At 39.1% G+C, this 23,368-nt stretch overlaps 1 protein-coding gene across 6 annotated transcripts; it reads left to right on the top strand.

The window, feature by feature from the left end:
• The first annotated feature begins 1,482 nt into the window (after positions 1-1,482).
• TFAM (transcription factor A, mitochondrial) lies at positions 1,483-17,546 on the top strand. 6 transcript variants are annotated; one of them, XR_009696101.1, is made up of 9 exons: positions 1,483-1,727; positions 2,300-2,418; positions 3,719-3,789; positions 4,202-4,351; positions 8,454-8,549; positions 12,261-12,317; positions 13,175-13,237; positions 15,879-15,911; positions 16,019-17,546. XR_009696101.1 is itself a non-coding variant. In XM_061162065.1 (8 exons), exons 1-7 carry the CDS (start codon positions 1,627-1,629, stop codon positions 13,208-13,210), a joined length of 630 nt encoding a protein of 209 aa, XP_061018048.1. In that variant the 5' UTR covers positions 1,483-1,626; the 3' UTR covers positions 13,211-13,237; positions 15,879-17,546. The 6 variants fall into 6 exon arrangements, 3 of the variants coding, with proteins under 3 accessions (XP_061018048.1, XP_061018047.1, XP_061018046.1); XR_009696099.1 differs by having other exon boundaries at positions 12,798-13,237; positions 15,879-17,546; XR_009696100.1 differs by having other exon boundaries at positions 12,798-15,911.
• The last annotated feature ends 5,822 nt before the right edge of the window (positions 17,547-23,368 follow it).

The raw sequence follows: 23,368 nt of genomic DNA, 5'->3' as shown, positions 1-23,368 counted from the left end.
AAAGAGTAAAAACACTCTAGAAAAATGTAAAGAAATGTTGTTGCAGAAATCAGCTAAAATGTAATTATAAGGAATTCTATCTGATACTTTTAGCTTGACATTGTAATGTAACTGTTCATTTCTTTGCCTCTGCCACTAGAGTTCACTGGCGGTGAGAAAGCTGTGTTTTTTTTTTTTATCTGTTTGTGGCCTTGTACATAATGTGTACTCAGAAAATAAGCAAACAAACAAAATCCAACCCTGTTTCTTCCATAACAGAGTGAGAGATTTGAACAGATGACCTAAAAGGTCCCTTTTAATCCTGAGAATTTTTGAAAAGAAAGCGGTGATAGTTGCTTACCACTTAAAGGAGTGGGCTTAGTGGTAGCACCAAAGGGCCAGTGTTTCAAAGATAAAGACTCTCAGCTCAATATGACACTAGTAAGAATTTTCTTACAAAGCTATCCAACAGAGAAAAAGCTGTTTCAGTATGTGCCTCTTTGAAATAAATGGAACCTGAGAGCTAGAAGGGTCCTTAGATAGCTTTAGGTTTTCCCAATCTTTTTTCATGTCATTGTCCACATGGAAAATGGCTGTACTGCACATCGATCAATATCTCAAGGCATACTTGTCACACGTTCTCAGAGATTTGGTTGGGAAGACTGATCTGGTCCAACATCCTCGTCTGCAGTGGGGGAAATTAAATCTTACAGTGGGGAAGTGACATTCCCAGATCAAGACGTTAATGGAAATGATGGGGCTAGAACTCTAGCCTCCGTACAGATAACTAGCCATTCTCCTCCCCACAGAGTAAGCAGGGCTGTAGGTCAAGCTTGAAGATTAGGTCAGCGATAGTCTCAGTGAATGGGGTCATGGTCTGGATCGGTGTTGCTTTAAATGTGGTCCCATAACCACTGGCATCAGAGCTTGTTAAACCTTGAGGAACTTGTTTAAAAAGCTGAGACATGGGACCCACACAAACATACTGAATCAGGCTCTGCGGCAAGGCCCGGGAATCTGCATTTTAAGGTTAGAAACCGTGATCCACCCCACCTCCTCTACGATAATTGTGGACTATGCGCTCCTACTTGAACTGAGGGACTCTGCTGGGCGCATAGCACCCAGCAACCTGACCTCAGAGCAGCGTGGGCGGCCCAGCTACCACCGTCCTAGTCGTAAACTGTCTGTTACGTACTAGCCCTTCCAGTCGTCACAGGCCAGCCAGTGCCCTATCCGTGTGAGGACACCGCCGTGCCTCCATCAGCCTCCGGGCCCGGCGGCTGAGCAGGCTGCGGGGGGGTGGGGGGGGTGGGGTTGGGACAGAGGCTGCTCAGCTTCGCCCCCTCGAGGCCAGGTCCCTCCGCAAGCTAGCCGGGTTATAGTTTCCCTTCTCCGCCTCCGAGCTCCTCCTATTTCTTCGTAGTCCCGCCCACCAAGGAAGCCCTACCGCGCCTGCGCCTTCTACCTTGCCCCGCCTCCTAGCTCAACCGGAAGTTAGCCGATTTCCCATAGTGCCTCGAGAGTGGCGGGCACGATAGTAAATTTGGTAGGCTCTCTCGCGGGTTTAAGTCGGCTTTGTTGAGGTTTCTCTTTTGCCAGGGCGCTGTAGGGAATTGGGGCCTGGTCAGTGCTTTGTCTGCGGATGCAATGGCGCTTCTCCGGGGCGTGTGGGGCGTGCTGAATGCACTGGGAAAGTCGGGAGCGGATCTCTGCGCGGGCTGTGGCAGTCGACTGCGTTCTCCCTTTAGGTAAGCCTGCTCGCGTGCACCTTAGGAGGCGGAAAGGTTCAGGACGCCTTGGGGTTGGAATGTAGACGCTGTTCTCCGCTTTCTGCCCCCCCTAAAATGGTCAGGGCTGACTTGGCCGTGTGATTCCGACCTCGACCTTGCCAAGGGGATGGTGGTTTGAGACCAGGCCTTACTCCATCAGTACCCCTTGCCTTCCTTCCGGCCACCTTTCCCCTCCTCCCGTCCCTCCTCACTCTCGTACCTTGGAGCACCGGGTTCGGCGTCCCCTTGCGAAGTCGCTCCAGGAGTCTCCTGCCTTCATCTAGGCATTGAGGCAGGGCCCAGGAGCTGTAGATACATGCTTTCCTTCACTATCTGCCCTTGCTACGAGGTTAGGGCTTTGAGACTTCAGTTTTGCAAGCTCTTTCCCCTGGATAGGACAGAATTTTAAATATCATTAGTGTTCTTGTCGAAGGTGTTAGGTGTCAGATGTGTAGCGTCTTGATATCTTGTTTGGCATCTGTGTTCACATAATTATGAATACGGGTACTTAAATGTTTAACACTGGTTATTTTCTTTTTATTTGTATGTAGTTTTGCGTATGTTCCAAAATGGTTTTCATCCAACTTGAGTGGTTATCCAAAGAAGCCTATGACTTCATACGTTCGATTTTCTAAAGAACAGCTGCCCATATTTAAAGCTCAGAACCCAGGTGAGGAGTTTGGGTTATATATTCTTCTCTAATGTAGTAAAGATGCCACTAAGCAGTTAAATTGCAGACTTGATTTTCAGTATCAGGGCATCTGTTGAATGCAGAAACATAACCATTCTCTTTGATGGCCTGTCAAATAGATATAACATGGGCTTTCTATGTGGCGCTAGTGGTAAAGAAGCCACCTGCCAATGCAGGAGACATTGGAGTCATGGGTTCAATCCCTGGGTGGGGAAGATCCCCTGGAAAAGGGAATGGTGACGCACTCCTTTATTCTTGCCTGGAAAACTATGGACAGAGGCGTCTGGCAGGCCACAGTCCATGGATTTGCAGACTCAGACACGACTGAAGTGACTTAGCAGGCATGCATAAGAAATCAGTGTAAGCACAGCAGTGAGGTAATTTTTACCAAATAAAAATGCTTTAAATGTAATTGAGAACTAGTGAAAGGTATTTTAAAAATAGCATGTAGAATGGAAAGTACCCAGGAAAGAGGATGAAAAAGCTGAATTTGGGACCTTGTGGCCATTGGCCCAGAGGACCATTGACGAGTCATTTTACCTCTTGCTTAGCTCCTACTGCTGCCACTGGGAATTATTAATAAAGTCGCAGTGAAATAATTTCTGTGGATGTGTTGCATAAACTTTAAAGCTGAATACAGGTTATTGTTAATTTTAAGAGGTTTTTGACTGAAAGCCAGTTCTTGAATTTCTGAAAGATTTCCAGTTAGGTTTGTTGACTCTCTAGAAAGACTGGGTCCTTATTGGGGTTATAGTGTAAAGGTAGTGACCAAATTAGTAATTGCTGAGCTTGTCTTATAATTTCTAAAGCTTTTTCATATGCATTACATCACAGGGCACTTATGAAAATCATATGAGCTGTAATAGTCACATAAAGAACTGGTTTAAGAGACATGCTTCAGTACTCACATCTTTTAAAATGTAGGAGCTGAAACTAACAAGTGGTTTGTTAAATCATTTATACCTTGTCATTCCAGTTAAGATGAGGAAGGAAATGGGGAATAATGAATTGGTTTTAGAATAATTTAGCTTGTTTGCAAACAATATTTCTGTAATTGAAATACAGGGTGGTGTTATATGAATCAAGGCTATATTTTGTTGTTTAGTCAGGTTTTATGAACTTGATCATTCCTGAAAGACTTAAAATTTTAAGTTGTGTATGGGAAAATGTCTGTAAAAATACTTAATTTTAGAGCTAATGGATTATACTTTCCTGAAAGTCTTTAGAAATTGATCCTGAGATGTAAAATGGTGACATCAATTTTTATTTCATTTCACAGATGCAAAAAATTCAGAACTAATTAAAAAAATCGCCAAGCTATGGCGGGAACTTCCTGAATCAGAGAAAAAGGTAAGCATATAAATTTTCAGCATTGCTGACCAGTTATTTTGCAGCTAAGGACAACTGTCATATCCTTTAAGGAGCCAGATGACCCAGAGTGTGTTTTTTTTTTTTTATATTTGTTAACTCAAAGGAATGTCATACTTTCTCATCCACATAAATGATGAGAGTATGGATAAATGGCAGTGGTGATGAGGGTTGGTTTTTGAAGCAATTTGAAGTTGGAGGCCAGTTGCTAGACCTTCACCTTGGATAACATATTTGAAGAACATGTGATTTATAAGTGGGATTTCAGAGTACATTTTCCACTTGGTTCAGTCAGTTTCCTGAAGTTATGCAGTTGTCCTTCCCTGTCAGGTGTGCTATGTTTAATTAGCCAGCAACAGTTTATTAACTTCTTATTTGGGTTTTATATTTATAGATATATGAAGATGCTTACAGGGCAGACTGGCAGGCATACAAGGAAGAGATAAACAGAATTCAAGAACAACTAACTCCAAGTCAAATGGTATCTTTGGAAAAAGAAATCATGCAGAAACGTTTAAAAAAGAAAGCATTAATAAAAAAGAGAGTGAGTATGGTTGAAATAGTCTTTTCCTTTGGCAAAAAACTGAAATTTATATATCTGTAAATACAGGTTTGGTTTTTTCCCCTCTTATTTTGATGATATGGTAGAGAATGTACTTCAGTTAGGAAAAAATAGGATAGTTTCCTTCTGCCACTAGGACCACTTGCCTTTGAGTATATTGTAAACCGTTTTTGCTCCTTTTGGATGTGTCTGAGTTCGAAATACATAATTAGGACTGGTGTGAAAGCTGTAGGAACAGAGTTATGAAACAGGAAAATCAGGAATAGCAAAAGTCTTGCTTCTGGGTCTTTTCTAGAGTAACTTACTGATTTGAATTGTTCTATAGATGATGGTGAATTTGATTCTGAATATTGCAGAATAGACTGAATTCATTAACTTAGCAATGTTTTAAAAGTGCCTATTGTAGCTAATAAAGTTAAAGTGCCTTTAGGATGAAATCCGATTTTTCCTCATCAAAAATCCCACATGGTTCAAAATTAGTGGCTTCCAGTTTAAGGTATTAGTTCATATAAATTCTGTTGTTTGACAGACTACATCTTTCCATAGTATTAGGTGTGAGGTGGTGAACTTGCTGATCCAGTATATATACCACAGAAAATGGTCATCAGAGCAAAAACTTACTTCTCTGGAAAAATAAGATTCCAGCCTTTAATGTGAAGTGATGGGATCTCTCTTCCTGATCCCTGTGTCTTAAGCCCTCCTATCTCTTGGGTTGAGGACTCACCCAATTTCAAGTCAGTGATCTTAATCTAAGACTGCTAATCCAGTTAGTAAAAGGAAGCCAGAAAAGATAGGGATGGTATTTGGAGGGTGGAAAATTAGGATTTACTCTCTCTCCTGAGCTCTTCCTTGCACTTTAATGCAGCCCAATAGTACTTTGTGTGGGGAGGACCAGAAATGAGGATTGAGCAGATAAAAGGAGTTTCTTATTCAGGTATTTCTGTTCCTTTCTCTGTTCTCCTCTATTCCAGTTCAGTTTGGTTGCTCAGTTGTGTCCAGCTCTTTGCAACCCCATGGAATGCAGCACACCAGGCCTCCCTGTCCAGTACCAACTCCTGGAGGTTACTCAGACTCATGTCCATTGAGTTGATGTTGCCATCCAACCATTTCATCCTCTGTCATCTCCTTCTCCTCCTACCTTCAATTAGGGTCTTTTCTAATGAGTCAGTTCTTCATATCAGATGGCCAAAGTATTGGAGTTTCAGCTTCAGCATCAGTCTTTCCAATGAATATTCAGTACTGATTTCCTTTAGGATGGACTGGTTGGCTCTCCTTGCAGTCCAAGGGACTGTCAAGAGTCTTCTCCAACACCAGTTCAAGACATCAGTTCTTCGGTGCTCAGCTTTCTTTATAGTCCAACTCACATCCATACATGACCACTGGAAAAACCGTAGCTTTGACTAGACAGACCTTTGTTGGCAAAGTAATGTCTCTGCTTTTTAATATGCTCTCTAGGTTGGTCATAACTTTTCTTCCAAGGAGCAACCATCTTTTAATTTCATGGCTACAGTCACCATCTGCAGTGATTTTGGAGCCCCCAAAAATAAAGTTTGTCACTGTTTCCCTATCTGTTTGCCATGAAGTGATGAGACTGGATTCCATGATCTTAGTTTTCTGAATGTTGAGTTTTAAGCCAACTTTTTCCTTCTCCTCTTTCACTTTCATCAAGAGGCTCTTTAGTTCTTTACTTTCTGCCATAAGGGTGGTGTCATTGGCATATCTGTTATTGATACTTCTCCCAGCAATCTTGATTCCAGTTTGTGCTTCATCCAGCCCAGCGTTTGTCTTGCATGTGTACTATACATATTGTAGTTGTCCCATAGTGGTTGGTTGGTTTTTTTTTTCCTCTTCAGTCTTTGTTCTCTTTACTTTCGGATTTTCGAGGATTTTTTTTTCCAGCCATGCTGTGTGGCTTTTGGGGTCTTAGTCCCTTGACCAGGGATTGAATGTGTGCCCCCTGCAGTGGAAGCTTGGAGTCCTAACCACTGGACTGCCAGGGAATTCCCTTTATCTCTAGCACTTCTTTTCAGTTCTTTCTTATGATTTTCCCTCTCTGCTTACAATGCCTATTTTTGCAGGCTGTCTAGAATCCTTACCATATTAATTACAGTTGTTTTAACATCCTGGTCTGATAATTTTGTATCCTTGCCTGTTCTGATGCTTGTTTTGTTTCTTTACTTGAGGCTTTTTGTCTTTTAGTATGCCTTGGGATTTTTTCTTGATAGTTAGGCATATGATGTGCTGGGTAAAAGGAACTGCTATATATGGGCCTTCGTAATGTGGTAAGGCATGGGGCAGGGGAAGCATCCTACAGTCTTATGATTAGGTCTTGGTCCTTTAATAAGGGCTTCCTTGGTGACTCAGTGGTAAAGAATCCACCTGCCAATGCAGAAGATCAGTCGGGAAGATCCCCTGGAGAAGGAAATGGCTACCCATTCTAGTATTCTTGCCTGGGAAATCCCATAGATAGAGGAGCCTGGTGGGCTACAGTCCATGGGGTTGCAAAAGAGTCAGATATGAGTTAGCAATTAAAACACAAAAAAACCTTTAATGAGCCTGTGGCTTTGCGCTTAGGTGGTGCAGGATGGCTAAAGTAAGCTGTAGTCTAGTATTTCCTTTCATTGAAGTCTTTTAAGCTCTGTTAGTATAACAGCAGGTTAGGTTCTTAATGTTTATTTATGTGTTTATTTTTTATTTGACTGCACCAGATCATTAGTTGCAGCACATGGGATCTAGTTCCCCAACCATAGATTGAACCCCAGCCCCCTGCCATTGGGAGCACAGTCTTAATGGGTAAACCACCAGGGAAGTCCTAGCAGATTAAGTTCTGATTAACTAGTTTCCCTTGAGGGAAGGCCTTGTTAAGAATAATAAAGTACTCTGGCATTTCGAAATGATTCCTTTTCTTTCTTCTGGAAGCAAGAGGGGTTTTTTCCCTTGATATTTACTGTGGGAATCTGGTCAAGTTCCATGGAGAAAAACCTCACAATATTATGAGGCTTTCCTATGAGTGGTAGTAACTCTCAGAGTTGTCCACATGGAGCTTCCAGCAGTTAGTCAGCTGTGGTTCAGTTTCTTGCACACCACTGGTTTCCATTCCTCTATCTGTTCCAGTAAGTCTCAACTCCTTATGTTCATCTGTCTATGTCTCTCTCCAATCTTGGGAGCAGCAATTTGCCCTGTGTCCCCTCTTCTATGGATCCAAGAGAGTTGTTGACTTTGCAGTCTGATCAGCTTTATCCTTATTAGGATGGAGTGATGACTTCCAAACTCCTTACATGTAGAACCAGAAACTTGAAAGTCTGAGTGATTTTTCCCTAAGACTTCCATTTGTTCTCCCTGTTGGAATTTTTCTTCCCATTAGATTCCCAGTTCCAACTACTTACAGATTAGGTGAGAGGTGTGAGGACCAGTAAGTTGCAAGTGAAGCACCTAGAAGAAATCCCTAGCGGTGGTAGCTCTGGAAACAAAAGGGGAAATGCAGAGTTAAGTTGTAAAATGCCTCCTTTCCTTAGAGGCTCAGGGCCGAGAAAGTGATCTCGATATGTAAATCAGAGGAGCCCTACTTATGAATGAAAGTTGGGTTTGTTATTGACTGTAAACCAAATTGTCATTAAAATCCCTATCATTTTATAAATTTCTGTCTAAGTTCAGAAGCTCAGTAGGTTAGGATGATGCAATGTCCTTCATTAGATTATGCAGCAAATACCCTAATGTTCTTGAGTTGTCAAGTGGAGGTACGTAATGCTTTGTCCAAGGAGAAGTGGTGCCTTACAAGGATAAAACTTTTTTTTTTAATGTTTAAAAAGATTTTGTACCTACTGCTCATTTATTCAGTTCATGGAGACCATGAAAATAATATGTAAAGGAAATGTTTCTGTATGAAAAGTAACTCATAAAATCTATTAGAATTTTCAAAACAGTACTATCAAAAATTGTGACCCCAAGAGGGAACAATCACATACTCATAACATTCATTTTAAAGAACATTCTGTAATTCATGGTAGTGAATGAAGTTTCTCTAGGTAAAGTTAAGTATCATAAAGTTTAAAACTTTATCTCATCTTTTGTTTTTTTTACTCAGGAGTTAACAATGCTTGGAAAACCGAAAAGACCTCGCTCAGCTTATAACATTTTTATAGCTGAACGTTTTCAGGAAGCTAGGGATGGCACATCACAGGTAAAACAGAACTCTGTATGTTTTAAAAATGTTTATTCTAATTTTTAATATAATATAGACAGGAAACTTTAGGGGTGCAACCTGTCAAATGGTGAAAAAAGTGGTAAATTACTATAAAATAGTATATATAAATAAGACCTAAAAATCCTTTTTCTTAACACATAAAATGTTTAAAATTTGAATGTGTATATATACATATTCATCTATGTATATACATAGTCAACTTTTTAAATTAAAAAGCAAAATTTTCACCTTTATAGGCACATTCAACTTCTGGAGACTTCTCTTACCCGGCAGTTCTGAGTGTTTTTACAGTCACTGGGGAAGAATGAGAGCAGAGGCGTAATGTTTCATGCTGGGGTCTGAGTGTAACCTGCAGCCTCATGTTACGTCTTTTAAAAATTGTTGGTTATACCCATGGGGATGTATTATATTACACATATGAATGGCATCTATGACTGCGGAAAGAAGAGAAAAGTTTGTCATTCTTGCTGTGGCTTAGTCTTTCCTTTATTTCCTTTTTAGAGGCTCCAAATTGTCAATTGTATTATTCCTCTTGTAATATGCCTTGGTAAGAGAAGTCTACTCAGATTCCTAATTCTTGTCAATGTGAGATGAAGGTTTTTGCCACTCTGATTCTTTGGGTTATTTAGATCTGTAGGATTACAAATCCTGTTGGACATATGATTAAATGATGTGTATATGTAATGTATTTTTCTGGCTATATATGATTTCACTGATTACTTCCCTGGGGATTTATTTTTCTTTTAAAAGTAGTACCATTTTATTTAGTGTTGTAGGAAATTTTAGGTTACTTCTGAAAAACAAAAAGGGGACCTTCTCGGATCAGGGGTTAAACCCATGTCTTCTGCATTGGCAGGCAGATTCTTACCACTGAGCCACCAGGGAAGCCCTGGATTTTAAATTTAGCTTCCATGGCCCTACATTACTAAAACAGCAAGCCTGTTTATTTTTTTAGTTGGAATTTGTTCAGTCACTAACTTATCTTGGATTTAGTTTTATTAGTATAAGAAGGTTTTGTGTTAGAGAATCCTTCTGAGTCAGTAGTTCTCAACTCTGACTGCATCTTGTAATCGCCTCAGAAGCTTCATGGCTGGCCTTTATCCCTGAAAATTAAAATTAGTTTAATTATATCATTTTTATTCATGTAAAAAAGTACATACTCATAGTTTTAAAGAATGAAAATAAGGCTTGTTATGAAAGATATACGTTTTACTGTGCTGTCATATTCTTTGCTCCAGAAGCAGATACATTCTATTTTAGTTGATTCTTGTGGTATTTACCTCCATATCTCTAAATAATGTTCTTATATTGTTACTTCCTGATTTTTCTAAAATTCTAAGCATTACCTATATTTTAGGCATTATCTCTCACTATGTAAGATGAACATTTATCTCTATCTCATTCCACTGTTCACTTTTCTATCAACCTACCTCCCAAGATAGTTACCATAATTTTGGTTAGATCAGTATTGAGTACTTAATACTGTTACGCATGCATGCTAATTTGCTTCAGTCATATCCGACTCTTTGTGACCCTATGGACCGTAGCTTTCTAGGCTCCTCTGTCCATGGGATTCTCCAGGCAAGAATACTGGAGTGGGTTGCCATGCCTTCCTCCAGGGTATCTTCCTGACCCATGAATCAAACCAGTATCTCTTAAATCTCCTGCATTGGCAGGTGGATTCTTTACCACTAGCCCCTTCTGGGAAGCTCAGTGGCTCAGCCGGTTAAGAATCTGCCTGGAGAGGAGAGCCGGGTTAAATCCCTGGGTCAGGAAGAATCCCCTGGGGAAAGGAATGGCTGCCTACCCCAGTATTCTTGCCTGGAGAATCCCATGGACAGAGGAGCCTGAAAGGCTTTGGTCCATAGGGTTGCAGAGTCAGACACGACTGAGCAAGTAACACTTTCCGCACTTACAGCTTGGGATTAGCTCTGCTTTTCTGCTCTCCAAATGCTGTGTTGGTAGTGTCTTCTCCTGTTATCTTTGTCTGTGTGGTTTTTATGCCTTTAGAAATTTTAGTTGTTTAATTTAAAAAAATAAATCACAGAAAGGAATTGCTTACAGTTCTGAAGGTTAAAAGTCCATGATCAAGGCTAACATCATGGTGAGGGCCCTCTTCTGGTTCATAGCTGGCACCTTCTCTCACTGTCCTCACATGGTGCAAGTGCTCATTTAATGTGATTTTAGATAGCACCAGAAGTAAATACCTTCCCATCCCTTTAATTTTTTTTTTCCATGACTTAGTTTTTTAGGTGAAAGATTATTTATGCATGCAGCTTCATAAATTATTGTTTAACACACTGAATATGAAACTTTATGGATTAAACATAAGCAAAAAGATACATTATGAAAGAACTAAAAGCATGAAAGCAATTCTTTCCAAAGCTAAGAGAGCAGTTACTTAATGAGTAACTATCCCTGAATATACTAAATGTATTTATAAAGGTAAGCTTAAAATATTCAAGACAGGCTCAGATACTATCTGGGTACCTCACTTTTTGTTGATAGGAAAACAAAATTCAGTGAAAGTTCTGGTCAGAATAGTAAAGCTAATAGTTTTAACTCTACTCCTAAAATCACTGATGATATCCTCCTGTCTTTAATATGTACTTTTCATATTCCTCTTTCCCTCACGTTCTCCTCCTGTCTCTCTGCTGCTTCTCTGCTCCGTATTATCCAGCCATCCACTTTCCTCTTCAGTCTTCGCTCTCTGGTAGCAACACCACAGTCTGTGTGAGGTGTACTCACTGTCTCTGCCTCTCCTTCAACTGTAGGATTCCTGTATCCCTTTAATTTTATAGATTGAACCTCCCATGCCTAAGGGAGGTCATAGAACTTTTTCCGGGTCACATAATTAAGTTCAGCTATGTAGAAGAAGAATTGGTGTTGTATTGTTCCTATGACAACAACTAAAACACGGTGGCACAAATATTAGAATTAAGTAAGCATTTAAGCCACAGAGGAAATAAAACAGTATTTGAAGCTAGTCTATGACAGAGTAACTCATATTTGAATATTAATATCTTTGAATTCAAAAAGATAAATATCTGCACAAAGGAACCATCAACAAAGTGAAAAGTAATCCTACCAAATGGGAGAAAATATTTGCAAATAATTTAGAGAACTCATATGACTCATTCCCCCACCCCAGAAGAAAAAAAATCTGATAAAAAAAATGGGCAAAGGATCTGAATAGATATTTTCCCAAAGAAGACATAGAGATGGCTAACTAGTATATGAAAAGGTGCTCAACATCATTATCAGGGAAATGTAAATCAAAACTACAGTGAAATACTACCTCATATTTGTTAGAATGGCTATTATAAAAAAAACAAGTATTACTGAGGATGCGGTAGAAGGGGAACCCTTATGCTGAAACACTTAAGTAAAAAAAAAAAAGAGCACATAGACACAAATAACACATTGGTAATTACTCGAGTTGGTGGGTGGGGTAGGAGGGTAAAATGGGTAAAGCTGGTCAAAAGGTACAGACTTCCAGTAATCATTACATTGGTTGTACACCTGAAAGTATTGTTCTATGTCAGTTATATCTCAGATTTTTGAGGAGTCTTTGCCTGTGATTCTTGATATCTGAGTGTTTGTTGTTGGAATGAATAATAAAACAGCATCTTTCTTTAATCACTGAAGTCCCTATATCTGGTACTTAAATGTATATTGTTTTTACAGGTAAAGCTGAAAGCTATAAATGAAAACTGGAAAAATCTCTCTAATTCTCAAAAGCAAGTAAGTAGTATGGTTTTAGTCCCAAGTGCCTAGTTAGAATATCTGTGAGAATATATTAGGGCAAGGCTTGATTCATATGAAAAGAACCCTATATTACACAGTGTTTTTAAATTATTGTCCTATTCTTGGAACGAGTTTGGCTTTTTTCTTTTGGTAGTTTTTGATTCCATATAAAACTGGTATTTAAAACAGTGTCACTCATAACTTAGTGTCATCATATCCAGTGATGATCACACCCTGCCCCTGTTGCTTTTCCACACTCCAAACCCTGAAATTGTAGCAACTTCATTAATACTTAAAAATCTTTATCTCTTACGTGTTTCTCATCTAATTTTTATCTCACAAGAATATTTCTTTCTAACCCCTCTTTAACATATAGAAGAGTAAGATAATTTCTAGAATATTTTTGGAGAGCATCCCAGAAATTAATTGCAAAGATTCCTCTAAAGAAATCATTTTAACAGTTACACTCTTTCTCAGGTATATGTTCAACTTGCTAAAGATGATAAAATTCGTTATTATAACGAAATGAAATCTTGGGAGGAACAAATGATGGAAGTTGGACGAGAAGATCTTATACGTCGCTCAATTAAATACCCAGCAAAAAATGACCCTGAGAAGTTTTAAAATAGAAGACTGAGTTATGTTCATAATGGATAGATACAAGAAACCAACTAGGTCTCAATACCCAAAGCTGTTGTAAAATTAGAATGGATAAAGTTGGTGAACATTTATATTTAATTCCTTTTCTGTAGCCCATGGACTTCTGCCAGCCAATTCAATACATTTTGTATTGGTGTCTTGCTTTTGAAAACCCAAACAGATAAGAGTTCATGTGGAATTTATTTTGTGTTTAGGAACTACTGAGCATCAAAATAATCCATGAAATGTAGCAGTGAATCATTTCACCTTTGATAAAGGTAAATCAGACTGTGAAGTTTTTTTATACTTGATGATTATGGAAAAAATATTCTTGTTTCCTTATATTATGGAAGCAGGAGTTTCCTATTCATAAGTATCTCAAAGTTTGTAGAAGCCATAGTGTTCTATGATATAACTACATTTTTAAAAGAGCATCCAGAACTCATCCTGGTAAATTCCAAATCCTGAGTATAATTCATATTTAATCAGAGTTGATGGTTGTACATATGAGGAATTTCTGGTGTCAGTTGCAACTTTTATAAAAGGGATAGAGAGATTTATAAACCTTTTCCTCAATGTCTTTTTCCTAAATTAAAAACTAAAAAATTATGTACCAAATCTATGCATATTGTTTTATATTGCATAGAATAAAAACTATGTTTCCTAATTATGTTTTAAGGTGAAACATTCATTTTATAGCTTTCTGGGATTTTTGTTTGTTTTTTTAAAGTAGGAGTTTGTATACTGAATTATTTTTTCTCTTATGTAAAGATATTTATCCAGAAAGTAGAGAACTTGTTTGGTGTAAGTTTTAAAATGAGAGATCTAAAAAAATCATGTCTCCAAAGTCTCTCAAATTGGAACCTATAATTTTTAAACATTTGCATAACATATGAAAGCCTATATAATAATGGCGAGTTCTAGCCTGATGCCCATATCCAGCCCACTGCCTGCTTTTCATGGCCTTGTCAACTATGAATTGTTCACAGTTTTAAATAGTTAAAAAAAAAAGCATGCTTCAAGACACATTTTGAAAATTAATATGAAATTCAGTGTCCATAAAAAAAAAGTTTTCTTGGAACACAGCCACACTCATTGTTTATGGCTGTTTTTGTACAACAGTGCAGTTGACTAGTTGCTACAGAGATGTGTAGCCTGCAAAGACCAACCCATGTAGTGTGGAATGAGATGCTCTTAAGTTATTTGCTATGGCTCAGTAAAATACATCTTAACAGTTTTCCAGTTAGCATTTAAACCATACCATCTTTTAGCATTTGATTATCTTCTTAATAAGTGTAAAAGGTCTTCAAAATCCACACCATCTTTTTGAGCAAAATGCTCAACTGTCATCGTCGGTTCACGTGAATTTATAACTCAAAATTTATATATTTACTTTGTATTTTGCAAAATATGCAAAAAAAAAAAAAAGAGTGTGTATTCTAGATCTCCAGAAAGAAGATTTTTGTAGTTTGTGGATAGAAAATAAGTAAAAGAATCACTAGAAAATGACTTGTTACATACTGAACTTGGCAAAGGTCGGGACTGTTAGAGAAAAATACAGCTTAAGAGGACTAGCCTAAGATTTAAATATATGAAGTTGTTTGAAGTTTTCAAACAACTTTCCTCTGTGGGTGGTAATTCAGGACAAAGTCTGCCATTATGTAAATGACCCTTGGTCTGAGGGTAGAGTATTCTGGGGAGGAAGACATAGGGAAGAAAAGGACATTTGCTAGTGTCTGTCGCAAGCTTTCTCAATTAGGTTTCCAGGAAAGAATTAAGCCCTAATTCCCTATGGCATCTAGAATGGTACTGATTTTGTACCATCCTTAGGAGAATGGAGAAAATAATCACTCAAATAATTTACTGTGTTCTGTGCTTCAGACGAGCCTAGGGAGCACATGGGAGTCAGTGTTTATAATAAATATTATAGAATGGGTGAGGAAGAGAAATGAATTATAAACTCCTGTAGCACAAATGTATAAAACACATCTTTGTACCTACCTTCTGAGCTCTAGGATTTAGCTGCCTATACTGTTTTACACTGAACACATTCAGATATCTTCCTGAATATACTGGGAAGTTCAGTGTCTGCTAAGTTCTCACGTATATACTTCTTAATATAGGGAGGAAAGGTATGAAACAGTGAAAGGAGCTGTAGCAAAACCATTTTGTTTCTAACAGAGTGTCATTGTTAATACTTTAAATATTAAGATAATCTGATTTCACACCTTTTTTTTTTCCCCACACCTTTCTTAATAAACCTCAGTACATGGAATGTGTTAGTCGCTCAGTTGTGTCCAACTCTCTGCGACCCCATGGACTATAGCCCACCAGGCTCCTTTGTCTATGGGATTCTCCAGGCAAGAATACTGGAGTGAGTTGCCATTTCCTTCTCCCTACTGTGTATTAAATGCCATCCAATTTAACAGTATATACAAATACTCTGTTATAAAGAATGAGAGCTTATATCAATAACCAGTGGCTAGGTGTGTAACCGGTCGCCATTCTTAAATAACTGAACAAGAAACTAAAAGCTAAAGAATTGTGACCAGGGAAAAGATGCTTAAGTGAAAACAGTGTTTATGCTGTCTGAGCAGTCAATCACAGATATGCTTATGTTCACTAGAGTACCAATATTAGATTTTATAAAATAATTTGACAAGGATGTGTGTGTAGTTATTTTCCGATGTTTAAGGGATATGTGCAGATTCAGCCTACTGTAATCATGTAATTTTGCTATTGTTTTTGGCTAACTCCTTTTTTGGAAATGCCATTTTTTTTTTATAAGATATATGCTTTTTTAAATAGTTGGCCATGAATGTGTATATTTACATTGCTGAATTAAAATGGAGTTAAAGTAACTAGAAAATTTTATAAATATTTCTGATATTAACGGTACCTAAAATTAATCACCACCAGATTGTGCTAAAGCAGCAGGAACTTCTTATATAGGTAAGTAATTAATTTCCATTATTTCTCTTAATTTTACCAATCTTTTTACTGTAAGACTACTCCAACAAAAAAAGAATACTCTCTTCCTTCCTTTTCTCTCCTCACAGCCACTATTCCTCTTCCTTTTCAAAGCACCAAGCTCTTACAGACAAATTTGAAAATGTTATAAGTGCAGATAATATGTTTTGAAATTTTAAAGCAATAATACTCTTTTAAATTGAACTTTTAGGAAGAATTAAAAAATGAACATATTGATTATTATTTTGAATTTGTAAAATTTTCCAAATAGTAAAACTGTACAAAGTTATTATCATCATTCTGTCACATTGTTCACAAATAAAATATTTTTGGTAATTAAATCATTGATTATATTTGATGGAAAATACATGAAACCATCTTCTAGCACATTAAAAGTACTTTAAAAAATTTTTACTGGCTAAGAAACTGCATACTTAAAATTGACTGTAAACAAAAGTTTTAAATAGGCTAAACATTTTAAAATTACCCTAATGGCAGAAAGTAAAGAACTAAAGAGCCTCTTGGAGGTGAAAGAGGAGAGTGAAAAAGCTGGCTTGAAACTCAACATTCAAAAAAGTAAGGTCATTGCATCTGTTCCCATCACTTTATGGCAAATAGAAGGGGAAAAATTGGAAGCAATGACATGTTATTTTCTTGGGTTCCAAAATCACTGTGGATGGTGACTACAGCCATGAAATTAAAAGACACTTACTCCTTGGAAGGAAAGCTATGACAAATCTAGACAGTGTATTACAAAGCAGAGACATTACTTTGCTGACAAAAGTTTGTATAGTCAAGGCTATTTTCTGAGTAGTCAGGTACAGAAGTGAGAGCTGGACCATAAAGGAGGCTGAGCAGTGAAGAATTGACGCTTTCAAACTGTGACCCTGGAGAAGACTTGAGAGTCCCTTGGAATGCAAGGAGATCAAATCAGTCAATCCTAAAGGAAATCAACCCTGAATATTCATTGGAAGGACTGATGCTGAAGCTAAAACTCCAATACTTTGGCCATCTGATGTGAAGACCTGACTTATTGGAAAAGACCCTGATGCTGGAAAAAATTGGAAGCAAAAGGAGAAGGGGGTGGTAGAGGATGAGATGGTTAGATACCAAACTCTGTCAGATGAAATTCATCCACCTCTGAGCCCTGCAAAGGATTGCCTGTTGAGGACAGTGCTGTTGCATTTTATGGGAAAATAAATTACGTGAATTTAAAATAATATGAATAAATATTTGAAAGTTGTATATTATGCACGACGTTTAAAATAGTGCAATCTTAAAAATTTTTTAAATGGCTGGGAATCATAGAATTTCAAAACACTCTTAAACAGCAAAGTGAGGGCAGCGTTTGATATTACTATATGCAGTCACCTTTAACAAAATTTATCATGTGTCAGTTTCATATATATGTTGTGTATGTGCTTTGAAAGTTTTGTAAATGATCTGCCGACTTGTACTGCTATTTTAATATTCAGTGTTGTTATAATCCAAAAAGTTTAAAAAAAAATCAACTAACCGAAATACTCATTTAGGAGTGGTAATGATTGTGCTGTAAAACATTTCTAAAAGCTAGTAACTCTGGAACAGAATCATGTTTGTAATAAAATTTAATTCTGATGCATTGTTTAGTTGCATTGATAGATAATAGCTTGGATAAAGATAAAGCCATGGAAAGATACTAGCATCTGTTGATTTCAGATGAAGTATGCCTGCTCACTGACTCTTAAAAATTGTTTGAAATTGTCGAAATATTTGGACAATTTAAAATATATTGGGAAATCTATTGACCAAGAAAATGTTTATATTGCTTACTGAAATTCTTATGGCTTGAAAATTCCATTTGAGTAAAACGTCAAATGGTTGTGCACGTTATCTAAGAGAGATGATACTTTTTTTCAGTTGGTGCATTTTCACTCTAACAATTTTGTGTATTGCCAATGTCAACCGAAAAAGAATGTACAACCTAAATGTTGGAGAGTTGTTTTATACAACAGACATTAGGACTTCAGGCTTCGGAGGCGGCCTCTCAAGTAACCTTGGGAAAATTGCTCCAAGGAGGCGAGGGGTTAGCTAGGATATACAGGGGTTTTGCAACAAAGGGTAGATAGTCTGAATGACACAAAATTATTGTAAATTAGAGGAAAACCAAACGTCTCAAGGAATTTAGCGCTTTTCTACGCATGGGAAGATACACAAGTCTGGACTCGAACCAATCCTTTGATACGCACCTCAACAATGGCCAGTATCCTGAGCTTCCTCAGGGCGCACCATGGTGAGTGGTTGCAATCTGAAGGCTGCCAGAAGGCAGCCCACCAGGCTCCCCCATCCCTGGGATTCTCAAGGCAAGAACACTGGAGTGGGTTGCCATTTCCTTCTCCAGTGCATGAAAGTGAAAGTGAAGTCGCTCAGTCGTTTCCTACTCCTAGCGATCCGATGGACTGCAGCCTACCAGGCTCCTCCATCCATGGGATTTTCCAGGCAAGAGTGCTGGAGTGGGGTGCCACTGCCTTCTCCGTCTGAGTTCCCTTAGGGCTCACCAATTCATCCTCAAAGGTGGCCACAACCACTGATGTCTATGACATCCTTTGTTTACTGATATGGCAGGCAGTGTTCCATTTCTCACTAGTAATTCTGAGAAGCTGGTGTCATTTTATCATGATTACTACAATTGCCAACACCACCACACCGAGCTGCTGTGCCTCCTGGGAGAAGCCCTATTGTCAACAGGTTTTCATGCACTCTAGGTCTCTTCTCCCATCACCTCTTCCCCTTGCGTCCGGATCCCAGCTAGCGGAACAGCCACCTCACATCCCCTTCCATACTCGCACCGACGGTTTAGGTCTTACTGCCGGTTTGTGGCCAGGATACCGCCTGTAGGCCAGATGTGGAATTGCCCTTCAAGTCGGACAGGCGCTCTGGCGCATGCGCCACCTGGCGCGCAGCCTCAGTCGGGTGCGGCGGGACTGAAGCGTTCTTGGGGCGTGGCCGGTGCGAACAGCAGGTCGAGCTTGCGTGAGGGCTTGTTTCGGGCCTCTTACTGCCGGCGGGAGCACTGGGAGAGTGAAAGGTTCGGTCCCGTTCTTGAGGTCCTATCGGCGCCTTCGAGTCACAGGGAAAGCCAATGTATTGCTGGCGGCCACTGCTCTGAAGCCATTGCGTAATCCGTGAGGACCGCAGGGAGTCCTCGCCCATCCACTCTAATAGGTCAGGAAAACAGATTCAGAGAGGCCAGCTAGTGCCTCAAAACCGCACCGGCAGTGGGAGACGGCGCTAGGATGCACATCCACGTTAGCTTCCTCCCCACAAAACCGTCTGCCTAGTCTGGCGTTGTATCCGTCCCTGCACAGAGCTAGAAGACATCGTTTGCAGTATAACGTGGACTCTCACCACGGGACACTTGTATTTCTGGGTTTCTTGGTGTTCCTTAAGGGCTCTGGGATCACAATTCATAATGAGTTATGGGCCTGGCCTGATGTGTCCAAACTGTGTTTTTTCAGAAGTCCTGATTTGAGTTTATTGAAAGACCTACCTGAGATTTGGGGGCTCTGGAAGTTGGAATCCTCATGTAGGTTCCAACTAAAATGATTTTGTCCCCTAGGTTCAGCTCCTGGTTCCCAGGAACAAAGCTGATCTTGTAAGGTTAAGAGGAATCTCACCTGGAAAGTGAGTGGAGACCTCCCACCAGGACCGCAGAACCCATAAAGAGCAAGGCCAAGAAAGAGCAGATCCTAGATTTGCACGGCTGATAGCACAAAATAACCCTTGTGTTCTGCAAGCCTCTCTTCACACTGTGACAACTTGTTTGAACTGGAGAGAAGCAATGAGCTGAGCTAAGGCAAGGGGCAAATTTGCCCAGGACATTACACTTTTGAGGGTTTGAGAGAGCATAGTATGGGGGAAAGATATACCACGTACCACTAAGAAAATGTTCTCTCAGACATTCCTAAAAGCCTTTGACTTATTTCAGATTCTCCACTCTTTCCAGTTCCAGAGGAGGCCTCACAACATGCCCCTTATCACATGGAGCATTGAGAGCTGTGTGTGCTTCCTTCATCCTCACTTCACAGACACAGGAAGTGAGTGAAGGAACGAGCTTCCTGGATTACTTGTTTCTGCCTAGCATGAAAGATGAAGAAAACTCAGCCCCAGAGGATGAATGTCCAGGCCACCCCATTCTTAGCAGCCTAGCCAATAGTCAGATTTTCAGACACAGTTAAGTCAAACCTAGTTTCTATCAAAAGACTGAGAAACTACTGCCAAGGTAGTTAAGGACCAAAAGATGTTCTACAGGAGGACATTTCATCTAGCTAGTGTATGGAGCGTATAGGTAAGAAAACCAGGAAATGCAAGGCAGATCAGATCTCTTGTGATCTATTCTTTCTCCTCCAGCCCCACTCTTGTAGTTCTCTACATGTAGTGTCCTTGATCCCACAGAAAATAACAGATCTCGAGTTATTCTTTCCCTCCTTCATTTAGTGTCTTATATGAGACTTTTTAGGGTTAGTAAGTTAGAATGGAAATATAGAAATAGATGAAAACCAACTTCAAGGGTAATATACAGGAACACATCAGTACCAGGATGAAACAATATGCAGAAATATGCAGGTTCTATGCTGTTACTATTCTGTGCTATTGTTGACCCAGTTTGCGTTTTCTCATAGCCATAGCAAAAATGCAAATGTTGTTACATGATTTGTGTTGGCCCTTCAAGAAATCATCATGCTAATTTCTCATGAGACAGTAAGAATCCTAAAAAAAAAGTTTCCTAATCTTCCTGTGGGTATCACAGTAAATAATCTTTCAGTGACTATGGGAAATAGGTGCAACCAGCTGCCTGCAATTGCTCCTCAGGGAAGCAGCACTTTGTGCTGAAGGAGAATTCAGTTCAGGTTTCTAGGGGATGCAAGACTGTGGTCTTGCAGACCTCTTTGGTTTTGGTATGTAGGCAATGTTGGCTCCTAAAATAAGTTGGAATGGGTTTATTCCCAGAAGAGTTCATATAGAATTGTTACTATGTCTTCCATAAATGTTTGGTAGAATTCACTTGTACCATCTGGCCTGTACTTTGTGTGGGAAGGTTGTCAGCTACAAATTGTTAGTTTAATAGGGCTATTCAGTTTTCTCTTTCTTCTTGAGTGAGCTTTGGTAGTTTGTACCTTTCAACAACTTTTTCTGTTTCAACTAAGTTGTTGGATTTATTGGCATAATTAATAAAATTTTATGCTACTTTAGCCACACCCCACACATTGTTATATTCATTCAAAATATTTTTAGATTTTCATTGTTATTTTCTCTTTATCCCATGGCTTATTTAGAAGTCAGTAACTTCCAAATGTTTGGTGACTCTATAGATATCTGTTAGTAATTTCTAATTCAATTATATTCTGGTCAATGTATCTTGTATGATTTCCATTCTTTTAAATTGTTTGCAACTTTTTTTTTGCCCATAACATGTGCACTTGGAAAGAATGTGTATTATGCTGTTGTTGGAGTATTCTATAAATGTTAATCAAGTTAGTTGATAATCTTATGTATCTTACCTGATTTTCTGTCCATTTGTGCTATCAATTACCCAAGTGTTGAGATTGATAATTTGCCTACAGCTATTTCAATTTTGTGTTTATTTCATGCATTTTGAAGCTCTGTTATAAATGTATTGGAGCTAGAAGATAACTGTTTCCTATTGGACTCACAAAAGCAGAATGCAGGTCTGTCCCTAAGGGCCATTTGATTTCTACAGAGAAGAAATTTCTCCTCCTTTGCTGGAGGGTAGGTCCCTAGTTGACAGAGCACATGGGTTAGGGGAGGAGAATTGTGTTTGGAATGAGGGGAATGTCTCGAATACAACTGAACATTAAGTTCACTGCTTTCCCTTTCATGTCTCATGTTTATAGTATTATGCATTTCTGAGCCTGCAGCCAAACTGGTTCCTTTTTGTCCTTAATGTAAGCAGTATAAATGGCCCCTGCTTCTGCTCTGATACAATAGTTGTCCTTCATATTTCAAATTTTCATCGAGACCTCCTGTGTACTGGTGGTTTTTCTCTTGTTCTCTTCATTGCTGTGGTTTTATAAATGTAAAAATCTCTAGCATTTTAATGCTGTCCAGAGAGATGTTCAACACAGCACATTTTCTAGTCCTTTCCCCTTACCCTTTTGCTTCGCTGACCAAACCCTGAAAGATTTCTGTAGCGGCTGCAATCAGCTGCCGCACACTCCCTGTGTATTAGCTTTTCCCAGCTCTATGTCTTGAACCTGCTTGTCAGTATCACCTACTCTCAGGTACCACTCCAATGCCAGTTTTACTCTCACAACTACTTTGGGCATGTTGCTTTGGACTTTCCCTGGCTCTCATTACCTACCTTGCCTTCATGCTCAGTCATGACCCTTTTTTGCCAATAGAAGTACAGTAAGAAAGGTCATGAAGCTGTAGATGAACTTCCCAATTTCTTCCTGGCTGTGCTGGGTCTTTGTTGCTGCCCAGTCTTTCTCTAGTTGTGGTGCATGGGCTTCTCGTTGTGGTGGCTTTTCTTGTTGCAGAGAGAGAGTGGACTTGTTGAGAGAGAGTGGACTTCAGTAGTTGTGGTATATGCGCTTAACTGCCCCTCAGCATGTGGAATCTTCCCAGACCAGGGATCAAACCCTGTCCCCTGCATTGGTGGGCAGATTCTTAACCACTGGATCACCAGGGAAGTACTCTGTTTCTTTTTATCCCCTAACTCTGGCTGTCAGTGGGTTAAAAGATTATAATTTAGAAGTGTAACTGCAAGTAGTGATCATATATTCACCAGTATTTTCACCTTAAGATCTTAAACAATCCATATAGAAAGTAAACAGCACCTACCGAGTAGGTAAGAATTTTAAGAACTTAATCTGTAACCTAGACTCTTTGCCAAATTTGTGATGGAATTATCAATCGAATACAATTATTGAGATTTTCCAAAGGTCTTTGTTCAGGTACCAGTAAAGGATCAATCTTAGGACAACCCCTGAATTCTGAAAAAGAACCATTTTGTAACACATCTGGTTTTTTTTTTCATTTTCACATGTCTGAAGTTGGGATGTCTTTAAAATTAACAAAGTGTTTTCTCTTTGTCAATCTATGGCATCTTTAGGACTTGATGAAATGTGAGACATGCCCTGTTGTTCTTCCTGCATTTTTAAAAAAAAATAATCTTGTTTATTTTTGGCTGTGCTGGGTCTTCCTTGCTGTGTGAGCTTTTCTCTAGTTGCAGTGAGTAGAGGCTACTCTCTAGTTGCAGTTTGAAGGTTTCTCATTTGCTGTGGCTTTTCTTGTTACAGAACACAGGCAATGGGGCATGCAGGCTTCAGTAGTTGTGGGCTCAGTAGTTGGGGCTCCTGGGCTCTAGAGCACAGGCTTAGTTGGTCCAAGCCATGTGGGATATTTTCAGATCAGGGATTGAACTTATGTCTCCTGCA

This window comes from Dama dama, chromosome 15 (genome assembly GCF_033118175.1).
Source record: "Dama dama isolate Ldn47 chromosome 15, ASM3311817v1, whole genome shotgun sequence".
NCBI classification, from domain to species: domain Eukaryota; kingdom Metazoa; phylum Chordata; class Mammalia; order Artiodactyla; family Cervidae; genus Dama; species Dama dama.
Note: the sequence above shows the minus strand (reverse complement) of the source record. Positions and strands in the feature narration are given on the sequence as shown.